Source organism: Canis lupus, chromosome 23, assembly GCF_003254725.2.
Source record: "Canis lupus dingo isolate Sandy chromosome 23, ASM325472v2, whole genome shotgun sequence".
Classification (NCBI taxonomy): Eukaryota; Metazoa; Chordata; class Mammalia; order Carnivora; family Canidae; genus Canis; species Canis lupus.
In genome coordinates, this window is record NC_064265.1 from 1,286,450 (window position 1) to 1,312,681 (window position 26,232).

The following is a 26,232-nucleotide window of genomic DNA, read 5'->3' on the forward strand; positions in this document are numbered from 1 at the left end:
CCACAAACTGAAACGCTACTATTTCTGTATCAAAAAGATAATGCAGCCACTCGGAGGCTAGTGCTTTGGGCTGTCACTACAGGAAATATTGGCTTCCTCCTGATTACAGGGTCTTCCCAAGGGATGGTACCTTGCAGCTTTCTGAGAAATGATCTTACTGAAGTGGGTTAGAGTCGTATTTTCAAGTGCAAAGAAAAAAAGTAACATTTGTTAGTCTAGGACTGAGTAAGATACCTAAGTTTGTCTGCATTGTAGACTCCTCAGGGCCAGACTTTCAATATGAACATATGCAGGTAATGTACACAAATACAGAAGTTTGGCATGGTGCTAATGAGGCTTCACAACATGCTGACTGGCCTTGGGTGAAGGGAAAAGACTTTCTATAGCCAACTATCAACATCGGCAGGGAAGAATGTTTATCCAATGCTAAAGACATAATCTGACCTCAAGTATTTGTAACCAGACACTTGTCATGTCTCATCAGTATAAAGGCCCCTGGCCCTGCTCAGTCCAAAACAGGACATAGCTGGAAATAGAGTTCAGAAGAAAGACAGGAAGATATACACTGGTATTTATTTATCTGTACTCTAATCAAAACTTTTTGCATGGTTATCGTTCAAAAGTATCTTTCCCTCCTAGCCATTTCCCGATGACAGCCCAGGGAAGTAAGATAAGCCGCATGTGCATTCGTGTGTGCATGTGTGTTTGTGTGTGAATTCTATTTAAGAAATAAATTGGAGGATCCCTGGGTGGCTCAGTGGTCTAGCGCCTGCCTTCAGCTCAGGGCATGATCCTGGTCTCCCGGGATCAAGTCCCACATCGGGCTACCTGCAAGGAGCCTGCTTCTCTCTCTCCCTGTGTCTCTGTCTCTCTGTATGTCTCATGAATAAAAAATAAAATCTTAAAAAAAAAAAAAGAAAGAAAGAAAGAAATTGGGAATACATGATTTGTTCACTTTCTACAATTACTCTGGCTCTTAGTTTTCATTAAATAAATACCACCTTCATTGCCCAGATATCTACTCTGCTAAGTACAAGATCTTCTTGGGCAGGGATTTGGGGGTTATTGCCTTCTCCCTAGGGCCTGCAGCTGAGCCTAATTCATAGAAGGCTTGATAAATATTTGTTGAATGAATGGGAATAGCAGATAAGCGAGCAATGACAAGAACTCTGGCAGGCACAGGACTCCTCAGGCCCGTGCTCTCACCGTGAGCGCCTGTCCACTCTACAGACACCTTTTTCTCCCTGCACTGAGAGAGGCAGAGAGGGCGAGGCTGACGATCATAGCAGCATCACACAGGCAGGAAAATGTCCTACCCCTTTGACAGCAGATGAGAGGGACCACTCCTACTGATAAACCACCCACAGCTACCTTTCTCCTAGTTTCTTGTGCCAATGAGGGAAATAAACCCATGTGATCATGTTGATACTGTGACTGTAAGGCCTGTGACAGACACAAAGCATTTCAGAGTCCCTGCTTTCTCCAAGCTTGAGTGCTGACAGAAGAGGGGTTAACTCCAGGACCTAGGTGCAGAACCTGAAAGGCCACTCATCTTGCTTCTATGCAGTTCAGTATTTTCTTCAGCAAGCCACTTCTGGAAGATGGGGTAGTAAAGAGGAAGCAGAACAAAGCAGGAAGGCCCCTTTCTCACACGGGGCTTGCATGGAGGGCCAAGCAGGGCACACGGAGCCTTTCTTGTAATCAGGATGGAGGAGAACAGGAGAGAGGATGGGGCTGGGCATGGCCTCTCCCCTCATGATTCCATGTTTGGCTCCACATTGAGGACCACCTGCCCAAGAATACACCTCACTAGGCATATTCAGGTTGAACGACTCCTCCTAAGGCTTTCTCTCCTGCTCTGACAAAACCCTATGCAGTTGACCTCTAGACAAACTCCTGAGGAATTGAAGTAAGATCAGACTTGAAAAAAGTCCTGTCCTGATTAATGTCTGATTTCCCCTCAGACCTCAGCACTTGGCCTCCCACCCAAGTCTTGTCTCCAGAAAAGTTCTTCCTTTCCAGGCCCAGAGCCCAGCTCACAACACTGAGGGAGCCAGATGCCAGGCTGGCAGCACTGGACAAGACTGGTCCTGGACACGAGCCCAGAAAACAGCTGGTGCCCTGGCAGGACATTCATCCACTAGCCGGCCAGGCTTGTTTACTTCCCGGGGAAAGCCACAGAAGTGATGTCCTTCCCCTGGTGGATTCTGGAGCAGGGTGTAGATTTTAACTTTCTAAAAACATTCCCTTTTCCCTAGTTAAAAAAAAAAAAAAAAAAAAAGCCACTGCATGTTTTTCAGGTCCCACTCCACGTTGACCCGTCCCATGTGGCCCAGCAGGTCCTTCTACATTGCTCCAAACAAACCCACTGGGCAGCAAGGGAAACAGCAGGACTTGGGGCAACAGAGCTCACATGGAGACTTTCAAACCAGACACGAGCTAGGGGTTGCTCTATTTCCAAACTTTACTGTGAATCCACAGAACATTCCAAATTCACACACAGAGGCAAGTAAGCAAGGAGACACAGCCACCCAGTGAGAATCCAGAGGCTACAAGAATTTGGTGCAATTGCCTCAGGCCAAAGTGGTTTCCTGGTCTCTTGATAGCAGCTTAGAGAAACTGCTAAAAAGAAAAGGAGGTCCTGCCAAATGTTTAACAACCAATTTTCCCGGGGGAAAAAAAGCCCTGATTTATGGCATTTGCCAATTATTGTAGTATGAATATTCCCTCTGTGGAGGATTTCCAGCTACCAACATGACTTACTGACCAACTGAGCAAGGGACTGAGAGGACAAGCCCCTTTGACAGCAGAACCAACCTCATGAGCCCTCAACACCCTAAAAGCTGCCTGTGACCCCCATTAAGGCTGTCCTTAAAGGTTATGTCACCTGTTTCCTTCGTAAAACTGTTGATGGGATGTGCACTGGGTGTTATATGTTGGCAAATTGAATTTAAATGTTAAAAAATGTTTAAAAACTTATTTAATTAACTCAATAATTGTGCATTCAATAAACAAATGATTGCTAATAGAAATTTAAATTGTTTGGAAGGAGGAGAGTAGCAAAATGCACACCCCTTTCATGCCACCCAAGCTTTCTCCTTTTCCAAGGCCTTGGTCCCCCTGACCCTGGGTTCAAGGCGGAGAGCTCTGTATGAATTCGGCAATTGGACTTCCTGAGGCTCTCTCCACAGGTGCATGTGCTCCCTGGCAGCCCTGTCACTGGGGCAACTGCAGTTGGCACAGTGCAGCCCCTCTCTAAGGCACCTGCCCCAGGACACTGTACTACATTCCAGGTTTCCTACCCCTTCTGAAGGACACCTTCTGGCAGTTCCACAAAAGCACCCCCGTTTGCACCAGCTCCTAACATGCCAAAGACCTCCTCATGTAGAACTTTGGGCTGGATAAATATCCCACAAATAGTAGGCATTAGTCCTAAAGCCCAGCAAAGGAACAGGCTTATGATGTGAAGTTAGGAAAGTGCTTTTGGAAAATAGCCTGGCCTGCAATGACTCCACATCTGGTTGGGCCGACCTGGGTGGAAGGACTGAGTGACGGAGGAGAGATCAGAGCCTACTATCTAGAGTAGACCTTGAGCAGCTGTGGTGCACATGGGAGTGACTGCTGCACCAGGAGGAAGGACCATGAGCCCACCCCTCACACATACATACACACACACACACACACACACACACACACACAACCCACCCCAAGTGCCTGGGACCCGGGTAGTAACAGGCCCGGTACTCACACTGCTCCAGTCAACCGCCCAGGAGTGGAGCAGAATCGGGTCTGCAAACCCACCCTGCATAGACCTGCCTGAGGTCGTCTGCCCTTCTCTCACTCAGCATCTGTTTGAGCCTCCTGGGAACACACCCACCACCTTGGACGCCTCACACCTGGGCTGCTGCGTGCGACTCAGCTTGTGCCAGATAGCTGCACTTGAGGAGCAGGTGCAAGGTGGGCTGTGCGTTGCTGCAGCTTAGGAGGGCTGGGGTTACCTGGAGAGATTCCATTTGCTGCAAAGATGTCAAGAGAAAGCCGAGCACCTGAACCAGCAAAACAGTGGTTTCCTGGCAGAGGCCCTGCACACCCTGTTCTGAGAACTCCGCAGTGCTGCGGGGTTTCTTGAGTCCATATCGATTGTGCCAGAGTAGGTGCGGGGAGTCCACCCAAAGGCTCTGTAAGCACTCTGTGTAAGCATCCTTTCTGCTTAAAAGAGTGTCTCTGACTTCCCTTTTCTATAGCTGAATCCTGCAGACACATTCCCCCTGACAGGGCAGGCAGCTGTGTTACTGGAGATGTGTTTTCAAACCAAGTTCCCAGAATGCCCGGGGAGATCTTGACTTAGCGCTGAGCTTACTGTTGCAAACCTCCCCAGGAGACTAGGGCTCCCCCGAGCTGGCAATCACTGTGTTAGCTGCTTCCTGAGCCACGCATCACTGATGTGTGGAGAGCACACAGAATTTCTGAGGTTGCCTGCATCCCTGCCTGCCCTCTTCCAAATTCCATGTCCTTGTCACCTCATTCACTCAGTCAAAGCTCCTTTCCCCGAAACCTCATCTAAGTAGTACCAGCAGGGAGAACGGGCAGGTGTTGGATCAAGTGAGTGTCACCTTATTTGCCAAAGGCTCAGAAACCTCACTCCAGGCCAAGTGGAAGTTTATCTGGACTTGTTGATGGGAAATTGTCAAGCCTCTCACCCAACCTAACCCACTGCTATTACCACATTCCGATCAGGTGCAAGACAGGCCTGGGGGGAACAGGCAGGACAAAGAATGAAGGATGAGGGAGTGCCAGCCCAAGATTCCCCTTCTGAGAAGCAGCCAGCACCCTTCTGGCACCCCTTCCTCTGGCACCCACGGTGTCCCCCACCCTGGCCTCTAAGGTGCTCCAATGCCCAGAGCGCCCGGTAAGTACTCTGCTTCCTGCTCCTCACTGTCCCACAGTCCCAGCACGACTCCACAGCTCTCAGCCCCACCTCCTTCTGCAGCTGACCCTTGTCCCTCTTCAAGGCCACCTAGAGCCTGCCAGCACTGACGAGCCGCCTCCTCCCTGGCTGAGGTTAGCACTTCATGTGTGTCTGCTTATGCAGAGGGTGGGAGCAGACAACTAAACACAGCGTCCTGGTTAGTGAAGGACTGTTGTCTGCACACAGCAGTTTACCCTCTCCACACAGCACCAGGAGGCACCAGGAGGCACCAGGAGCCACCAGGTATCCGGCCTTTCACCAAGTTAGTGCTGCAGAGCACTTACACTGTCACCTCCGCCCTCCCGGGATGGGAAGGGAAGACTCAGGTTCCTCGGTACATTGACTAGAGTCACACAAACCTGAACTCAAACCACATTTTTGACCTTTCCAACTGGGTGAGCTTGAGGACCCCAGAAGTTTGCTGGGCATCGGGTCCTGGGCTTTAAAACCAAGTATGACCATGAACGTGAGCTGCGAGCATCAGTGTCAGCTCCTGGCCAGTGGGCTAGCAGCTGCCCCCAGATAGCAGGCTCAGGTCCGGCTCCTGGAGGAGAGGGTTGGGACACCCTATTGTGCAGGACGGTCACCAGGAATCTTCCCAGAAGTTGTTGCTGGTGCCCTTTCTTCTAGGTAGGCAGTGGACAGAGGGGTCCAGCCTGGCCAGCCCTGGAGGCTGGTGCTGTGCTGAGCACAGGAAGGGGCCACCTGGGGCACATCCACATGCCTCTTCTCAGCCCTGCAGGGACAGGGTGCCCAGACACCAGCACTATCCGGGCTGCCTTGCTGGGGACTGCCATGGGCAGGGGCATGTGTGCCTGCCAGCCAGGAGCCAGGCATCCTCAACCTCCCCAGGGACCCAGCCTGCTGGAGGCCCGCTCCCATCTAGCTGGGCATAGATTTTCAGCTCTGTGTCAGACAGCATGTTTAACCTCATGGTGACATTTCCCTTCTGTGTCTACCTAGCATAATAAGAGGAGGAAATGGGTACTTGCAGGGAGACGGGGCAGGTACGAAGGTGCACCCAACCCCCAGCCTGGGCCTGATGAGCACTTCTGGACAGGTGAGGACATCCAACTGCTGCCCTCTGTGCCCACAGCATTGCCCTGCTGAGAACCATGTAGGGTAGGCCACGGGACACCACAGCACTACCACAGTGAAGCTATGAGTCAGGTTTTTCCCACTGTCTTGAGCCTCTAGCAACAGAAAGTTAAAAAACAGGACCACAGGGAATCCCTGGGTGGCTCAGCGGTTTAGTGCTGCCTTTGGCCCAGGGCATGATCCTGGAGTCCCGGGATCGAGTCCCACGTCGGGTTTCCGGCATGGAGCCTGCTCCTCCTTCTACCTGTGTCTCTGCCTCTCTCTCTCTCTCTCTCTCTCTCTCTGTGTGTGTCTCTCATGAACAAATAAATAAATCTAAAAAAAAAAAAAAAAAAAACAGGACCACAACGCCTAGTCCTAGAAGACTCTTCTAGCTGTGGCAGGAAAGTTATCCCCAGTCCTCAGGAGCAGGCACCGAGCCCCTCCCAGCCTACCCCTCAGCTCCCCTCCCTCTCCTACCCCAGGGCCCACACTGTGCCGTCACCAGGCAATGCCCCTCCATCTCCCACAGTGCAGCCAGCCCCCAGATAGCCCCTGTACAGCAGGAGAGAGTGCACAGAAGCAGGGATCCAGCTCCAAGGGAGGCGTTTGCTTACATGCTTGCTGGGGGTAAACCTCTGCCACTGTTTGTCCCCAAAAAACTATCGGAAGGGTCCCCATCAGGGAAGTTTCCCTGGCCCTAGACACTCTTGAGGTGAGTCATTCCTGCTGCAGTCCCAAGATTTGGCCATTCTAAAATATAAAATTCCAAGAGAGTTATCTGATCCAAAAGAAGGACAAGAAGGATAAGTGATCATATATAGAAAGATTCAAAACACTTCCCAGTTTCACCACCGGGAGCCAAAGTCTTAAGGAAAGGTAAGTGTACAATCCAAATGACCCAAGGTTTCCACAATTCCTGGCAGTCAGCACACCGATTCCCAACCAAGTTTTGCAATCACAGTTACTCACAGGTCAGCAGGGGGAAGAGTGTATCTGGGCACCTCCCTCCTCTTAGTCAGGGAAGCCAGGACAGAGCACATGAGCTCACGGCCTCTGGCCTCTCCTCCTCCACCCCGAGGAGCCCACTGAGCAAACTGACTTTGCCCTGTGTGATGAATGGCTCTTGCCACAGGAAACCTCACTGATCACGGGGCTGTGTCACCCCAGAGCACCCCACTCAACCACCTCATTATGCCCATTAAGGATCCTTACCTTCAATTACCAATTATTTTAATGAAGGAGTTGCTCATTAAAATAATTAATTTGTGGATGAGGAGAAGAGCAAAGAACAAGGATCAGGCCCACGAGAAGGAGGAGGGGCTGCTTTTTAGCTGACTAGAGATCGTTCTCCAGAGGTAAAGTCCCTGCTCTGAAAACACCACCCCCAGCCTCGCAGCCCCAGCAGCCACAGAGCCACTCCATACCCTTCCCTCATCAGATCTGGAATCCTCGTCTTCCCAGGCCCTGTTCTGGGCTCTCATCCCCCATGTGCTGTTCCACACTCAGCCATCCAGCAGAGGACAAGCATGTTGCCATTTTGCAATGAGGAAACAGAGGGTCAGTAAGGTAGAGCGACTTGCTCAAGGTCACACACCGCCAGAACACAGAGCAGGCATAGAGCACAGCTTCCACCTCCACCCCCCCCACCCCCCACCACCTTACCCACAGTGCACTCACCTACCATTGCTCTGCTGTCTTCATCATCACACACACACACCCCTTCCTGTGCCTCTCAAAATCCAACCCTCCTCAGAACTTGCCAAAGCCTTCTCCAACTGGGTGCTCATGTGGAGACTTCCTGTTGCTGGGGCCCACAGGGACCCTCCTTTCTATGACACTCAGGGCCAAGGACACAAAAAAGGCTCTGTGGGAGGTGCCTCTAGGCTGCAGGCCTCCCCAGTTCCATGTGTGTTGATCAAGCTGCCCCAGAGGGAGAGGTACCCCAAAAGGCAGACCCCTCTTGTATTCTCTGAGAGCCCTCCACATTAGGCACCAGGCCATGTAGAGTCTCAGTAATACCCAGGGCCTGACCCAACGTGTCCAGAAAGAAAGCTGTCCCCTCTATGCCCACCCAGGGGTGCTGAGGCAGGCAGGGTAGAAGGAGGCCTGACATCCCCTCTGCTCCTCTGGACAGGGGTTCCTCGCTGTATACATCCCACCAGAAAGAAGCTGGAACAGCCACAGAAACCACCCCTTCCAGGGGCTTGACCCACACTGAAAACTATACTCAGTTCACATTGTGGGCACACCCGAGACTCCTGTCCTGTATGGTATGCCCTGTATGCCAGGCCCTATTGTACTATGTTGGTTGTGACTACCACACTGAGCCATGCCCGCTCCTGCTGGAACAGTGCTGATCTTAGCACTATTGAGGGACCATCATTTTATAGCTGGGGACTGTGAGGCCCAGAGTGACAGGCCTCAAGTCACAGAGCTGACCAGGGCTAAAATTTGGTCTTAAGCTTAATTTCTGGGATCAAGTTCAAGTTCAGACCTCTTTTTGGAGCACTCAGACAAAAGATGAGCGAAGCCTTGGTAAATACTCCAAGGAAGACACCCACAACCTACCGTCAGCTCTGTTTCAGGGCACCCACAGACAAACCAGCCATGGGGCCTCCATCGGCTCCACGCCATGTCCAGCTTGAAAATCCCTAGCCCAGACCTCCAGGCTCCAGGGAGACAGTAGTCTGCCACATAATCTACCTAGTACCCCACCACCAACTTCCCAAGGACAAGAATTTGTGTTTCTCTGCATCCCCACCTCGAAGGGCCCCTAGAATCTATTTGAACTAGAGGTGAAGCATAATCTTCTAAAAAGGCACCACTGGAAGAGCACATGTGCACGGTCGGAAGGAGCAGCACCCAGGGTGCTATTGAGCCGCACAGCCTTGGGGAGCCACCCAGGTTATCTGTGCCCTGCCTGGCCTCTGCAGCCCCTGCCCTTGGAGGCCTCAGACCCGTAGGCCCAGCCTCAGGGGATGTAGGAGGGGCCCAGGGTTTGCAGTGTGCTTGCTCACGAGGCTAGAACAGCTTCCTCGGGCAAGCTCTGAACATACCTCTCTGGGCATTGGGCTGGGGCAGCCCTCTGGCCCCGGCTCCAGCCTCAGTTCACAGGCTGCCCTCTGCTCAACAGTTGATTGAGCAACAGCCTCAGCTCAACAGGCTGCCCTCTGCTCACAGTCCTCCTCCCAGAGCCCTGTGGCCAGCACTGGGCCCACCTTCGAGCTAAGTGCACTCCCCCAGCTTCCAGGCCTGTCTGGCAGGGTGCTCCTTGGAACCCATGCCAAGTGATAGCACAGAGGGAAGGAATTAGCGGGGCAGGCCATGGGGCTTCCCCGAGTTCCCAAATCCTGCCAGGCCTCCCCTTCCCAGTATTCAGAAGAGTGGAGTCTACTCACAGGCAACACGAGCCACAATTCCCAGAACAGGGGTCAGAGCCCTCACCACCATCCAAGAGCTTGTTTCCAAGGATGGACCCTAAACACAATGAGCAAGTTGTAGAAATGTGCCTTGAAAACGAGCACACTGGGCAGCCCTGGTGACGCAGCGGTTTAGCGCCGCCTTCAGCCCAGGGTGTGATCCTAGAGACCCGGGATCGAGTCCCACATCGGGCTCCCAGAAGCCTGCTCCTCCCTCTGCCTGTGCCTCTGCCTCTCTCTCTCTCTGTCTCTCATGGATGAATAAATAAAATCTTAAAAAAAAAAAAAAAAAACGAGCAACTTAAAACGTATGTGTATGAGTGTACATGGTGCCTTCATATATGTACCCACACATGTGTATGTGCACGAGTATGCCTGTGTCCGCTTAGACATGTGGTTAAGTGGTAGAGATTCTGGTGAGCAGGATAGAGGGCTCACTAAGGGTTGCTGGGCAGGAGCTGCTGGTCCCCACTATAAGCTCTACAATGATTCTCCAGAAATATACCTCCTCAAAAAAAATGCAGCAGCCCCAGGTGGGAGAGACCTAGGCCCCTGAGGAATGAGACACCTTGTAACCATTCCCTAAGAGCTGCAGAGGCCCATGTGGTCAGTTTGAAAGGCTGCATCATCAGGCCCCAGTGGGGCTACTGATCATGACTGCAGTAGGTGATGGTGCCCGCGGGGGATGAGGATCCACTCTGACCTTGCTGTCCCTAGACAGATCTGCTCCTCTCTCTGAGTCCCCTCCTTATCTCTATTCTGTATCTCGAGAGGCATTTTGAGTTACACAGTTGTACACATCGATCAAAACTCAGCAAATGTACATGTGTGCATTTCATTGTATATAAATCTCACATCAAAAGAGAGAAAATAAACACACAATGAACTCCAGTTAATGCCATGCTGTCAATGGGATGCCTGGGTGGCTAAGTGGTGGAGCGTCTGCCTTTGGCTCAGGGCATATCCCGGGGTCCTGGGGTCGAGTCCCACATTGGGCTCCCTGCAGGGAGCCTGCTTTTCCCTCTGCCTGTGTCTCTGCTTCTCTCTGTGTCTCTCATGAATAAATAAATAACATCTTTAAAAAAAATGCTATGCTGCTGAAATGCACCCATAAAATAAGATGGACTGACCCATGGAAAGATGGATACATAAATCACATGTGATTAAAAAAAAAAAAAAGGCATTGTAAACAGTAAGGGTAGAACCTAGGTGCTAGATACACAGTAGGTACACTGCTTGAAATTTTTCGAGTTATGAAATTTTTCATAATAAAGTGCTGGAAATAACAATAAAAACAATAGTAATTCCTATCTAATCAGGCCGTGGTATTTAAATAAAGTAACTCTGGTACAGTGCTTAAGACAGTCCTGTACTCACTTGCAGAAAGTACTGGATAAAGTCACTGCTGTTGTAATCATCACTGTTATTTAGGGCTACCTTCACCTCCAACACCTCCTCCTATCACAGCCCTGTGCCTATGGGTGGAATCACTTTGGTTATCACAAGTACCCCACTCTACAGATGGAGGACTACAGGCCTTCCCTGAGGCCACTTTCCACCAGCAGAAAGTAGCCTCAGGACAGCAGAATGCAAAGTCCTCCATATCCATGTCCAGGGCAAAGGCCACAGTGCTTGTCCCGGGGGTGAGTCCTAGACTTGCCAACATGCCACCTGCCTTTTCTTTTATTTATTTTTTTTTTATTTATTTTTTTTTTTTACTTACTATTTATTATTTATTTATTAGAGAGAGAGAACACAGCACATGAGCAGGAGGAAGGGGAGCGGGGAGGGAGGAGCAGGCTCCCCACTGAGCAGGCCACCCCTGTCCTGGGGCTTGATCCTGAGGCTGAAGACAGCTGCTCCTTTAGCCAAGCCACCGCGTGCCCCCAACCTGCCACCTTCTGTGCCTGACAGCATATAGTGGAGGAGGAGTCGGGATTGGCTCCCCCGACCTCCAAACAGACAAGGTAGCTGTGGTCCCCAGCACCCCAGGCTCTGAAAACCACAGCCCCATAGAGTGTCTTGAAAGGGCTCAGGCCCCAATTCAGAACATGGACAAAGGCAGCTTGGCAGCCACCATGTGAGACACCTGGCAGGAAGCTCTTTATTTTAGTGGCAGTTTATATGCTGGCAGCACATCCAGCACCAACAACTAGGTGGCTCTCCTTTAAGCGAAGAGAATGAAAATCTCATGTCAAAAACCTAAAATGACCAGAACAACAAACCAGGTCTGTCAAAAACTATCTGTGGTTTCAGATGACCATACACACACGTCTCTTCTTACTCCAACAGCAGCTAGAAACAGGCATCTGGCGCTGTACCCAGCTAATGGTTTGTAAAACCATTTCAGGCTAAGGCTGCTCAGTTATAGAGGGAATAATAAACCCTTTGCCTGTGTTCACGAGCACATCCCTGCTTTGGTACAAAGAAACTGAAAGTGTTGTGAGCTACAGCCCTAAAAGCTCCCCTGCGGCTTATGTTCAACCCTGCACCCCACCCCCAGCAGGCCAGTCCAAGCTCAGCCGCGGCCCACTTGACCCTGCTGACCACTGACTCAGTGTGTGCATGGGGGACATCCAGCCCAGGGGGGTCCTGGGGCCCAGGCAGTGACAGAAAGAAGAGTGGTCCCCAGCAATCAGTCGGTAAGCCCATGTACCTCCACCCAGAGTCTTATTAATCTTTTACTAAAGAATCAAACATAAATCAAGTTGGGCCAATAATAGTGACAAATGGTGAAGCCCATCTGTCTGTCAGAGCAGTGCTCCCCAAACTCCAGTGTGCACAGAGCCTGGGGATCTGCCTCAGCTGTCAGGGTGGCCCAAGGCTCCCAAGGCCAGTGCTGGGTTGGTGGGCTACATGGAGGCCAGGCGGCAGGGAGACAGGTCAGCAAACCATGCAGAGGCGGGGAAAGGGCATGACAGGCGAGGGTTGTTGAAACGGGGTCGGGGGGAATGGTAAGATGGTGCCCACGAGGAGCTGCAGCAGATTATCAAACATCAGTTGGCTGCATCCAAAAGTCACATTGAGTACAATTTTACCAGGTTTGGTGAATTTGGTCTGTGATAAAACCTGAGTCTGAGAAACAAACAGAAACCTAGAGGTGCCCAATGGCCCCCAAGTCACTTACTTGAGTGGCAGGGGAGTCACTGCTGCTCCCAGGCCCCTGAACAGCCTTCCTACCACCCCTGCATTCCCAATGCCCCAGCCACATGCACCCCCTCTCTGTTCCCAGGTCACTGTCACGGATTCACAGTCCTGCATGGGCCTGGGAGTTCTTCCTCCAATTTTGGCTACAAGACCTCAGTTCTGATGTCACCTCCTTGGAGAGGACTCCCTGACTATTTAGTCTAAAATGACCACCCAACCACCCCCCACCATGCACCTGGGGACTGTTTGTTACTATGACACACCCCAACCTGTCCTGACGGATACAGTAGCACTCCGTGAAACCTGTTGAATGATCGGGCAAGAAAAGTCACAAGCTGCCCACCAGGGAGCAAGCATCACCAGATGGGGAGGGGTGGTGCTGGTGATAACGGACCCACCTCAGGTTCACAGTGGCTCTGAGATAGCACTGGAAAGGGACGTTCATGTTTAACTGAAGTGGGTTTTACCCCCTGAGAAGGAAAACCAACAGCCTGCAGTGACAAACGTTAGAGATCCCTGGGCACAGGCTGTGCCTTGGAAAGCCAGGTTACTATGCCTGGGTGCTGGGTTCCTTCAAACACCCAACATGCGGGCAGCTTCCAAAAAAGTGCTTGACATTCAGAATGTGTGAAGAACTTATCTAAAGACTCAGAGAACACAAACGTCAGGAGGACCCCTCTTTAGATGGCTTTGACCTTATTCATGCTCCCCCTCTCAGCACAGAGAGAAAAAGGCTGAGTAGGCTCAGTTGTTTATCCCACCCAGCAAGTATTTTATTCAGTTTGCATTCATGTTTACTTTCCTGGGACCAGAGAACATTTCCAAAGCTGAAACATGCCCCTTGATATACAGATGACCTCTGCCTAGAACCAGACAGAAGCACACAGAACTGTGCCACAAGCCTCCCTCTGCCTTGAACACTCATCACATTTGTGCCCAAAGACCCAGATGCTTCTGTGGGATCCGAAAGGCACCAAGTATTGCCAAGGTGAACAAGAGGGGCAGCCCTCCTCCATGCTGGGCAATCTTGCTCCTGTTAACAACCCAGCAGAGGTGTTTGGTGCTGGTGTCTCCCACAGAGACATAAATTCCCAGGAGACCCACTGGGCACTGAGATGTTGTCAGGGGACACACAGTACCTGTATGTGATCCTCACTTCAGTTCCAGGCTCATCCCGCTCCCAGATCAAAGCAACACTCTCCGGGGACTTCTGAACATGCTGATCCAAGCAGTTGACTGCACAAAAACAGGTTTTACAGATGTTACACTGGTGGGTTTGTTTTTTTTTTTGGGGGGGGGGTTATTTATTTATTTATTTATTTATTCATGAGAGACACACAGAGAGAGGCAGAGACATAGGGAGAGGGAGAAGCAGGCTCCATGCAGGGAGCCCAATGCAGGACTCGATCCAAGGACCCTGGGATCATGTCCTGAGCTGAAGGCAGACGCTCAAACACTGAGCCACCAGGTGCCCCATACCTGGTGCTTTTAAATTTGGGGAAGGGGTAGGTTTGGTTTGCCATGGCTTGTGATACTCTACTGATGTAAACCCTACCTTCCTCAAAGACAAGGGTTCTACATCCTTGCAAGGAGAGTGATCATCAGAGCCTGCCGAACAAGACAACCAGTACAGAAATAGCATCTCACAGGTGCAGGGTGATCCCTTGGGAATACTCTGAAGCAGTGCTCCACACTTGTCATCCCAACTCCCGCCACACGTAGGCATCACCAGGGCCACCCCCAGGGACAATGGCCCCAATTGGCCCTGTGCTTTTCAAGGCTCCCTGGGTGGTTCTAACAGGCAGCTATTGCGGAGCACTGTAACCTGAGATCTTGGAAAGAATGCTAATGCAAACAGGCTGCCTCTGATTAGGTACACAGTTCATGCAGCAGTCTCTCGAGTCCACGGGAGGTGCCATCTAGGACAAGGATTCATATCCCCTCTCAGATGTCCAGCCAGCACCCCACAAACCAGCCTCTGCTCCAACAAGTGATGAAATGTTGGGGAAATGCCATGATAGTTTTCCGGAAGACTCTGCTTCCCGCCCCCTCCGTTACCCAAGCTCAGACCACATGAATGCCTGCAAAAACAGAAGGTCAGTTCTGACAATTTACTGTAAACCTGTAGGATCAGGCTCATTTGCTACTATCCTGTTCACTCCTCTTGATTTCAAGGTGAGCTTCAATCTGGTTCGTGTTGGTGCCCCTTCCTGTCAGCCTTCACAGCCACATTTCGTGACTCACTTTTCCTTCAGCAGGAGAAACCAAGACTGCAAATAGCTTTTGGGGCCAGCAGCCCTCTGTCCACCTGGTCTTCAGAGTCACCCCCCAATGTCTAGGTATATAATTTTTTTTTCTTTTTTCTTTTCTTTGAATGCAGTCACTTATTTTCTCCAATTCAATCTCCTCCCATACAAATAGGAGGTGAATTATCTACCATGTCTAATCACAAGACTATGACAGGAATCTAAAAGACCAAAGTTGAAGTGCTATTGTATGACTGCAGGGTACTGTTATCAACTGATAATGAGCTACAGGGCCCTGAATATTTCTTGATGGGGTAACTGTCCTGACAAAAGTTATGGGAGCTCATACCCATAAAAGATCATGTGACTCCCGTAATTCTTGAAAGGATGAACCCACATGAAAATATTTACATAGTCCAGCTGTGTATGTGTGTGTGTGTGTGAATTACATTTTTTTTTCCTATTGGGATATTTTATCTATCATTTACTCTTACAGTAAAAAAAAAAGGAATCATTTGAACTTTCTGGCTCCTAACAAATATGTAAGTCATACCTCAAAAAATCTACTAAACAAGGACCCCTGGATGGCTCAGCAGTTGAGCGCCTGCCTTCAGCCCAGGGTGTGATCCTGGTGTCCCAGGATCGAGTCCCACATCGGGCTCCCTGCATGGAGCCTTCTTCTCCCTCTGCCAGTGTCTCTGCCTCTCTCTCTCTCTGTCTCTCATGAATGAATAAATAAAATCTTTTTTTAAAAATCTACTAAACAAAGAAGATGTGTCATCAGGAAGAATCATTAACACTATAGGTGAGGTCTTTGAATTACTCAAAAAGTGGAAAAGAAGAAATGCCATAAAAGTAGAAGATAGAAAATTCTAGAAGTCAAACTGAGAAGGAGGTTGGTGGCAAAATCTGGATTTACACTAGAAACCTGATTGTGTGTGTTTGTGTGTGTGTGTGTGTGAGAGAGAGAGAGAGAGAGAGAGAGAGAGAGAGAGAATCAGTCCAAAATTTAGAAATGAAGAGTTTTCACGCTAAAACCACAGATTTCTGGCTTCTCTTGAGCAACTAGCAGATGAGGCCACATCCTTGCCTGGGCCTTGAAGCACTGACCACCCCCCAGTAGGGCTGCCCCCCTCCTCCACTTCCTGACTCCCAGCACCAGCCCACCACCCCCGCCACATCACTCCTGCTGCCTGGCCCTGGTGGATCTAAGTGATGGATCAGGAAGAAGTGACCCTGGGCAGGTCACAACAAGCCAGGGAGGTGTACAGCTTTGCACTGAGTGGGGGTGGGTGGTCCAGCCGGAGGAGGGAGCTGCTCCCACCTGCGCATGAGTGCTTACGGGCCCCTGGCTGCTCCAGGCATCACAAGTGAGCTGGTTACAGGAGCAAACACTCAGCCTCACCCCAAACCTGCTTCTATCCAAGAAGCCTGCTCTAAAATACCTTCTCCCACTCCGAGTTTGATCCTTGGAGTCACCCTGAAAAGTGGGCAGCTCAGATATACCCTGGGAAACAGTCTCCAGGTGCTCCTGGTGGTCCAGTGACACTGTCCCCCCGCCCCCCCAACCAAGGCCACAGCCAGAAAGCAGTAGGAAGGGCTTCAAACCGCACATAACACCTCACCCAGAGTTCAGCTCCCTGCATTGCCTGTTCCCACAGCAGCCAGGGCACCAGGACATACTTCTTACCCCATGAATGACCGCCCAGCTTGGAGCCTCGGACCCCAGCAGGGCATCCTGCACCTGGTTTACACCAAGCAGGAAGGCAGAGCTGCAGAAAGTAGCAGAGGGACACCTGCCACAGGATGGACACTGGGTATCCAGGGTGCAGATGGGTGGCCAGTGAGACCAGCCATGTATCTCTGTCTTCCTGGGGCTGAGGGACGGCAGGAATTCAGGCAAGTCAGCACTGAGCCTCAGGTACCGTGTCCCCTATGCGCCTTCCCAGCACACAGGAAGTGCTCAACAAGCAGCCACTAGGCTCCATGTGATCCACCTCCCTCCACTGATCATGTTGAGTCCGGTGAGCTCCTTCCTGCCTCAGGGCCTTTGCACTGTTTCTCCTTATGTGTGGGACACTGTCCTACTGTCCACACTGCTGCCTTTCACCTGGTGTCCATACTCCTGAAGGTCTGGCCTACACATTCCCACTCTGAGCACTTTACAACCCATGGACCTCATGCCTCCTTCTAACTTTCCCTGAGATATTATACTTGCTGCCCCTCTAAGGACAGGGATCCGATGCCCTGTCCATATTTGTACATGTGCAGTCTAAACTGTAGCACAGAGCAAAGAAGCACCACAGCTCTGAATGATGGATGGACCACTCAAGTCCTCAAGCTGGAGGGCAAAAGTGCAATCTGAATGATAGATACCAGGTTGGCTCCATGCCCAGGGAGGGAACAGGCCTCTTCTTGTCTTACTGGGTTTATCCCTCAAGGTCTCTTTCTAGTCTAAATTAGCGTTTCTGAATCCCCCAGAATCCCCAGAGGGATTGTTAGCACAGAGAAGGCGAGGCTGCACCCTGAGTTCCTGAAGGACCAGGTCCAAGTGGGCATGTGCATCTTCACCTCTAGTAAGATCCCATGTACTGCTGCTGCTGCCGGCCCAGGACGCCGCTCGGCAGACAAACCTGTGTGCTTACATCTACACATATTCTATTTCAGATTCAGGGTTGGGGGTGTGTGGCTTTCTTTTTCCTCTGGGGACAAGAGTAAGTAAAGACTCCGTAAGACATCTGGCCAGATCTTTGCTGGATAGCAGCCTAGAGTCAAAGGGAAAACCCAGGCTCTGGAGTCTGGACCTTGTCCAGCCAGTCTTGAAGCACAGACAGTGCACTGCTTATCTAATTTAAATCTCATTTTCCTCAACTATGTGGGGGTGATGGCTCCTGATTCACAGACATGCTAGGAATTAGATGCTTTTCCAGTTTCCTGGATGAGGTCAGATGGTGTTGCTGTGTTCCCAAGAGAAACACTCTCCACAGTTGCCACAGCTGACACTCAGATGACACCAGCATGTACACAAGGCACAGTGCAGGACCTGGGGTGACAGTAGCCCTAAAACGCTGTGGATGTGTTAGCTTTTAACACCTGCTATTGCCTCAACTGCAGGGAGGAAAAGAAAGAAGGGAGGGAGGGTAGAAGGAAGAAAATTCTTCCTCTTCCACATTTAAAAACAAACCCTCCACCCGAAGACCTGGGCAGCGGGACAAGAAAATTCCATTTCCAAGAACAAGCAGTCAAGGACCTGGTGTGATCCAAGGCTCCGCTCAAACCCCACCTCCTCCTGCAAGCCTTTTCCAACTCCCCAACACACAGTGAGCTCTGGCTCCCTGTCACCTGGTAGCTCACACCATCTAATGCTTACTTACCTGCTCAGTGGTCCCCACTCTGGGACACAATGCTGGCTTTGCTAAGTCCTCCTCGTCTAGGTTACAAGTCCCTGAGGACAAGGACCATGTCCCTAAGATTCCTTTATCATGGGGTTGGGGTGGGGGGGATAATTCTCCCCTTAGCAGCTACATAACCTTGAGCAAGTTATCCCAATGTGGATTCACTTGTCACTGATGTGTGGTTCATCTAGATAGAATGCAGGCCCCGGGGCATTGGGCATCTTCTGTAGTGTTCATCGCTATACATGAATTGGAGCCTTCACTTCCACATCTGTGCAGTGGGACCACCAACCACTTCACATCAGTGTCACAAGGATGAAGTGAGATGAGGCTCCATCGTGTTCCTAAGAACAGGTCTGCACCCTCCCTAACGCAACTCTGCAAACAGTTAAGCAAACGCCTACTGGTGGCTCAGGGGTTTTGAGGGTTTGATTTGATTTATTTGGGAGAGAGAGAGCACAATCGGGAGGAGAGGCAGAGGGACAAGAAGACTCCCTGCTGAGCATGGAGCCAGACCTGCGCAGGGCTGGTGGATCCCAAGACTCTGAGATGAGGACCTGAGCGGAAATCAAGAGTCAGATGCTTAACTGACTGAGCCACCTGGGTGCCCCTGAGTTTTGTTTTTAAAAAAGGATTACAATAGGATTATCATTTCCATTATAAAGATGGCACACACTTATGTAGGAATTTTCAAAAACTTCTTGTCATTTGTTTAAACACATCTCTTCCCCTCCCTGACTCTAAGTGAACCCACGTATGGAAATTCAATTTTAATCAAAAGAAATGAAAGAGTTAATATTCACAAAAGGATTCACAATGCACTTTCTTTAAATAGAAATTCTCCCTGGCACATTTTAAGAAATTACATCAGTCACAAATTGTATTTGCCAACATTTCCAGAAGCATCTGCTATTTAAAGTAAGTCATGCATCTGACAACTGGGAAGAATCCAGTCTCCTCAGGAAGACCCGCCCCCTAGGGCCAGGAGTCACACTTTCATTTAAACTTCCGCAAAAATAAAAAAAATAAAAAATAAAAAAATAAAAAAATAAAACTTCCGCAAAAATAAAAGTTCATCCCTGAGAGAAAAATGAAGCACAGAAATGCAGCATCTTGCCAATCTCAGTGTGTCTACCTTCTGCATTATGAGAGGTACAGTCATAAAGAGGAGAAAAGCACAGCAAATGGTTTCCATAGCTTCAACTCATGCTCCAAAAAGAATCCAGAAATCTCTGTATTCAATGGCCAAATAAAAATAGTTTTTCTACACCCTTGCTTAGAAGTAAGAAAACCCTTATAAAAAAAAAAATCTGACTCTGAATTTGGTCCTTATAAAAACAGAACTTAGGGGCACCTGGTAGCTCAGTCAGTTAAGTGTCTGGCTTCAGCCCAGGTCACGATCCCAGGGTCCTGGAATCAAGCCTCGAGTCAGGCTCCCTGCTCAGAGGAGAGTCTGTTTCTGCTTCTCCCTCTGTCCCACCCCCTGCTCATGCTCTGTTTCCCAAATAAATAAATAAAATCTTTAAAAATAAGAAAGAAAGAAAACCTAATTTAGCTGTGCGCTTTGAAAGCAACACACGTGATTACTCTCCAGTTCTATATTTGCAACTTCCTGACATCCTGACTTTATGTGCCACAGAGCACAAACTTTTACCTGTTGAGGGCTGCAAAAGACAAAGCCAAATTTTAAAGACTGGTAAGAACTCTTTTTAGATACTAACCCTTTATCAGCTATGTCACTTGCAAATATCAGGGGGGAGGTGTGTGAAGGGGATGGGTGAAATAGGTGAAGGGGATTAAGGGTACATTTATCTTGATGGGCATTGAATAATGTATAGAATTGTTGAATCACACTATATTGTACCCCTGGAACTGATATAACACGATATGTTAACTCTACAGGAATTAAAATCAAAAACTTAATTTTAAAAAATGTATCCTTTTTAGATCTTGGCTTTCCAAAGAACCTTCTGCAAAGTAGTTTACATAAATGTAATAGAAGCAACTGGAGGCTGTCCTTGCCCTGCCCAGGAGGCCTCTGACACCATGGCCCCACCTGGTGACCTGCCTATTCCAGAGACCCAGGATGAATTTTGAGTCATGTTAGCCACCTGCATGCCTTCCCTAGCCTGCTTCCCGCTTATCCCAGACTGATCACATGCAAACCCATGTGGTTCTGTTCAGAGGAAGCAGCATTCCAGTAACACTGCTGAAGGCCAAGTTCAAGGCTGCAGTCTTCCCCATGATTCATTAATAAATAACAAAAGCCAGGGGTTGGGTGCAAGGAATGCTTTACAAGCGTTTTCTCCTTTGCTGCTAACAACAGTCCCAGATGTCCCCAGGTCGTACGTACATCGCTGGTCAGAAGAAGGCTAGCAGCTTGGCTCTGAGTATTGGTCTCTGAGACCTCTGGTCACCCATCCTGTGACAAGCCCTGTGGAGGTGCTTCCGGCCACAGTTCCAGCTCGGCGCAGCCTGCAGTCATCTCAGGCCAGGCCTCAGATTTGGGAGTGAGAAGCAGGGCAGCTGCAACAGCCCCAGACAGCCTTCAGAAGCAAAAATAAGCCAACCCCTAGAGCTTACCCATCATGCCCTGTCCAAAGTCCTGACCCACAGAATCCGGGAGAATAATAAGACGGTTGCTGCTTTATGTCACTAAGCTTGGGGTGGTTGGATAGGCAACAACAGTAACTAGAAGAGAGTTTAGTTGCACACTATCTTTACAGATGAGGAAACGCATGCAAAGAACACTAAGGGGAAAGCAAGGATTCAAACCTAGGTGTGACGCTAGATATATCCCGGACCATTATACCCATTCGTTACCCATATACCATTTTTGTTTGCTTCAAGGAGTCATCTCCAGGACACTAATCCCAATCCTGACTATTTCAGAAGTACCTTCATTTGCACTGGTCTGGGGTATAGAGAGGTCGGTGGTTCTACACCTTGAATGTGCATCAGGAGCACCTAGAGAGCTTGTTAAGAACACAGATGGGGGCACCTGGGTGGCTGAGTTGGCTAAACATCCGACTTGTGATTTTTAGCTCAGTTCATGATCTCAAGGTCATAAGGTCAAGCCCTGCATTAAGCTCCATGCTCAGTGTGGAGTCTGCTTGTCCCTCTTCCTCTCATGCTTGCTCTCTTTCCTCATAAATAAATAAATAAATACATACATACATACATAAATAATAAATAAATAAATAAATAAAATCTTTAAACACACAAACACACAGATGGCAGGAGCCCACTCCCAAGGTTTCTGATTTTGATAGTCTCGGATGGGGTCTGAGAACTCGTGTTTCTAGATGATATTAATGCTACTAGTCTGGGGACCCCACCTTGAGAACTGCTAGCACAGATCCTCCTGAAGAGGCTAATGGCAATTTTGAGAGCAACGCTTCTTTGGAACAAACCATCATTGTTTTGACTAAAGATCAGGCCAACAACTTTTTAGGTGCTTCCCAGGTCCCAGGGCAGCTACAGCCTAGCCCTTTACCATACTGTCACCTGTGTGGTTTGCAGACACTAGCAAAGGGCAGAGCTTTCCTGACAAATGAGTGCGCAAGCATATGCCCTAGAGGTAGGAAGTTGCGAAAAGCTGTCTTTCAACACAACAGTTTCTGAAGCTCAGCTGCTTTCTTTGGTAGCCGTAAAGGAAGAAGAAGAATTGCTTGCTGACCACACCCAGTCCTGACTGAGTGAGGTTCACAAGGGCCTTGCCCCTGACCCGGGATGTCCATCCCCACTGTCTTATCAAAGAGTGAGAGGCTACAAGTGGACACAAGCCAGCCGTGAATGTTCACAGTGGCCTCAGGCCTCCCATTCCAGAAGCAGCCTCTAGGAGCTGCACTTTCTGCACATTTCTGCTGTGGGTTGCTCTCCTTCCCTTTAAAGGCACGTTCCACCAACTCTGCAAACCTAAGGGTTTACTTTTTTTTCTCACTAGTTCAAGGACACTTGCTGCTGACTCAATTTTAGAGAAAACACTTATCTAGTAAGTGGCTCATTTTGATTAAACCAGCAAAGTAATACAATACGAAAAAAACATAGATCTGGTCCAAAGTTCCCTTAAGTTTCTTTGTCTGGAAGTTAACTGGAACACACTACCCATAATTTTATAGCTATTTCTGAATGTAATAACTTGAATTCACCACTGCTTACTGCTGACCAAGAAGTGCTGGGCTGTTGCCCACCTTCTAGCACTGCGTTCTCACAACCAGACTAGCGGGTGGGCATGATTGCCCAGTTTATATGGGTAAGGGCGGGGCCTGGGGGGGACGGACCAAAGTTCAGAGGAGTAGAAAAACTGGGCCAGTGCGTGGCGGAGTTATGCCAGACACCAGGTCCTACCTGGGAGTTCAGGCCCGGTCACTGCCCTGCCTGAAGCTGTACAGGCCCTTCCCTTGAAGCTCCTGGCCTCCCTCCAGCGCCGCGGTCCGGGCCGTCGGGCGGCCCTCTGACGACCGCAGGTGGCTGCAGGTCCCGTCCTGCCCCGGGGGCCTAACCGCACCCCCCTCCTCCCGGCCTGGCCAGGACCGCCGCCGCCCCTGGGCCTCCTCCTTCTGTGGCCTGGGGCGCAGTGTGCCCACCGCCTCTCGCAAGTCTTCAGGGAACGCTGGTGGATCCGGTGTTCGCGGCTGCCGAAGACTGGCTGGCTGGCGGGGCCGGCTTCTGGGGCCTCGACCGCCGGGAGGTCCCGGGCAAACCGCGAGGGTCGGGAGGCGCCCACTGCCCGCCCGCAGGCCGCAGGGCGAGGACAGAGCTGACTCCTGCTACTGGCGGGACTTTTCCCTGCCCCGCTCCCGCCACTCGGTCCGTCCGTACGGCACCTTCTCCCCACGCGAGTCGCTGGGAACCGCAGCGGGGGCCCCGCCGCGCCGCGCCCCGCGCCCTTGGCCCCTCGCCGCAGGCCGGCCCGGGGGAGCCGCAGCCGCAGCCGCAGCCGCAGCCGCGCCCCGAGCGCACGGAGCCCCGCGCCCAGCTCTGCGGGCGGTGGATGGAGGAGCGGGCGCGGGGCGCGGGGCGCGGGGCGCGGGGCGCGGGGCGCGGGCGCGGGCGGGCGGCGGCGGCGGCGAGGCGCACGGCTGGGCAGCGGCCGCAGGGGCTGCACGAGGGGCCTCGCCTGGACCCCGCGGCCCACTCACCGGACACGTTCAGCCGGCCTCCCAGGAACCAGCCGATCCTGCCGCTGCCGAAGTCACAGTCCCAGACGGTGTGGTACGGGGCGTCCCACACCAGCGCGTCGCGCGCCAGCGGCCCCCAGAAGGCGGCGGGCTCCCGCGCGGCCAGGGCGCTCCGTGCCTCGTACGAGCCCGGCTGCGCGGCCGCGGGGGAGGCGCTGAGCCCGCGCGCCGCCCGCCCCGCCCGCCCCGCCCGCCCCGGCCGCCCGCACAGGCCGCGCACCAGCAGCCCCAGGCCGCGCCCCAGGCCGCGCGCAGCCATCTCGCCCGACGCCCGCGGCGCTCCGAGCCCCGAGCCGGACCACGAGCAGGGGCCGCGGCTCACAGCCTCGGGCCCCGCCCCGTCTCCGCCCCGTCTCCGCCCCGCCCCGTCTCCGCCCCCCGCCCCGTCTCCTCGCCCAGCGCCGGCCGCCGCGGGACAGGGGGCGTCGGGGCGCGGCCGGAGGCTCCCCCACGTGCCGGGCGGGGCCTGACGCCGGGCGTCGGGCCGTTTCGGTTTCAGTTCGCGGCTCTCCGGGACCCCACAGCGCAAAACAAAACAAAACAAAAAACCAAAGACACCAGCGACACGTGCGTCGCAGGCCCGGCCCGGCCCAGAGCGGCTCAGTAGGTCTGAGGCCACCAGGGCGAGGTCCTTGCAGCATCTCAGAGGCCGAGGTCAAAGCATCGACCCTCCTGTGCGCCCTGGAGGGTGAGCCTGTCAGCGAGCCGGGCCAGCCTGCCCCCGCCCTCCAGAACACACCTAAGCCGCCCCCTTGGGCCAAACGAGCTGGGTACCGAGCTGGGTACCGTCGCTCCAGCATCTGTGGCCTGGGTTAAACCTTGACTTTTCCAGCTCTGTGACCTTGGGCAAGTTTCCTAAACTCCCTGTGTCCCTGTGTTTTCCTTTCCTAGGAAACAGGAGTAACACCTCTTTCCCCTGGGCCGCAGTCAAGATTAAATGCGATAGTATCTGTGGACGTCTGGCCTGCAACGGGCACACAAGAAGCTCAGTACTGGAGACCCTGTTTTTGTTGTCACGCCAAGGAAGATAGAAGGAAACTCATAGGAAGTTGCCTCAACCCGATTCTTAAGTATTTCAACACCCAAGACATAAAGGCATAATAAAGAAGGCAAATAGAGGAGAAAGGGGATTTGGAAAACTGGTTGGTTGAGTTCCTTGGGTCTAGGAAAGATTCCTTCCTGTTAGCTATAAAACCTGCAGAGGGAACGACCTGGCAGGAGAGAATGTCTCAGAAGAGCTTCCACTGGAAGTTCAAGTCCACACCCTGCTGTGTGTGTGTGTGTGTGTGTGTGTGGTGTGTGTGTGCTGTGCCTGTCTCCTGCCAGAGAATAGAGGATTTTAAGGCTGCTGAAGAGTCACAATAGCTAGCATTAGACATGTGCCTCGCTCTGTGCCAAATGCATTGTTTACTTAGTTTAAAAATTATCTACAGCTATCAAGTCCCACCAATTACCAGTGCCCTGGTGGAACAAATGAGAAAAGATATCCCAAAGAAATAAACAGGCTTACTAAAGAGCACACGGTGTTCAGGTAGAAAAGCAGCACTCACCCAGCATTCCCACTCCCACCACAGTATCTGCTTCACCATTTGGCCTGAATCCTCATTTTTAATAGAAGATTACAAAATTGTTGGGGCCCCTGGGTGGCTCAGTCAGTTAAGCATTTACCTTCAGCTCAGGTCATGATCCCAGGGTCCTAGGATGAAGCCCCATATCGGGCTCCCTGCTCAGCGGGAAGTCTGCTTCTCCCTCTCCCTCTGGCCCTCTCCCCGCTACTCTCCCTCTCTCTCTCAAATAAATAAATAAATAAAATCTTTTTAAAAAAAAAAAAAAAGGAAAATATAAAATTGTCAGTGAAGATTATAACTGTGGCAGGCAGTCCCAAAGACTGCCACTAACACTTTATCCTGTGTGTGTCAGTGATAGTGGGCTGCTCCATTAGGAGGAGGAACCTGCCCGCCACATCTCTCAAATTCAGGCTGGTGGGTTGCTCTGATGCTGGAAGGTGGGAGGCATTCCTCCCTACAGACCCAGACCTAGGCCCTGTGAGGCCCCAGCTGCAGCAATGGCTTTCTTGGAAGTCAGCAGTGATGCCATAAGGGAGCCCATGTAGCCTTCCAGAGGAAGAGATCCCATGAGAATGATGAGAAAAGTACATAGAACTGACTCAACTTTAAAATAAAGAAGAACAAGGGCACCTAGGTAGAACAGTTGGTTAAGCGTCCAACTTTTGGTTTCAGCTCAGGTTGTGATCTTAGGGTTATGAGATCGAGCCCCACATCGGGCTTCAAGCTCAGTGGGGAGTTTGCTTAGGACTCTTTCTCCTTCTCTCTCTGCCCCCTCCCCCACCAAATAAATAAACCTTTTTTAAAAATCAAGAAGTACACAATTCTTGTTTCCTTCAGTACACAATTCTTGTTTCCTTCAGGTTGGGTAAAGAGAAGTGATTATGTGTACATAAAACATTTCAGAATTCAGGTGGTATAGAATTGCACTTCCTGCAGCCCATTACCCAAGAGAGGACCTGGGGACCTTCCTTCTGAGTGTCACAGCCCTGGGGGCCCCTGAGGCCAAGGCTATCCTTTCTGCGGCCAAGAAGCACATGTCCCAGAACTAGAACAAAGTAGAGCCACTGACTGCCTGGCCCCGCCATATCCACAGGACTGCTTCCATGGGCCCCCAGTGGTGCTAAGAGAGCAGCAGACCATCCAGGCAGTGCTTGTCACGTTTTCTCCCCAAGAGGCCCAGAGCAAAGGCCTTGGAGCTAAAAGCTGTACATTGGTAGATGCAGAA

General features: G+C 51.2%; 1 protein-coding gene and 1 long non-coding RNA gene across 2 annotated transcripts in view; one reads left to right on the plus strand and one right to left on the minus strand.

Annotated features, from left to right (window-relative positions):
* ACSS1 (acyl-CoA synthetase short chain family member 1) overlaps positions 1 to 23,713 on the minus strand; it is a 58,439-nt gene extending 34,726 nt beyond the window's left edge. The window contains exons 1-2 of the mRNA XM_025461517.3: positions 23,401 to 23,713; positions 13,755 to 13,851 (exon numbers count right to left, since the gene is read on the minus strand). Of these exons, the coding sequence (XP_025317302.3) occupies positions 13,755 to 13,851; positions 23,401 to 23,698 (395 nt within the window). The 5' untranslated portion in view covers positions 23,699 to 23,713. The remainder of the gene's footprint in view (positions 1 to 13,754; positions 13,852 to 23,400) is intronic.
* A 135-nt stretch (positions 23,714 to 23,848) lies between these two features.
* Positions 23,849 to 24,569, plus strand: LOC118352036 (uncharacterized). The gene is made up of 2 exons (XR_004808460.2): positions 23,849 to 24,127; positions 24,331 to 24,569. It is a non-coding gene; the product is annotated as an uncharacterized LOC118352036 (long non-coding RNA).
* The last annotated feature ends 1,663 nt before the right edge of the window (positions 24,570 to 26,232 follow it).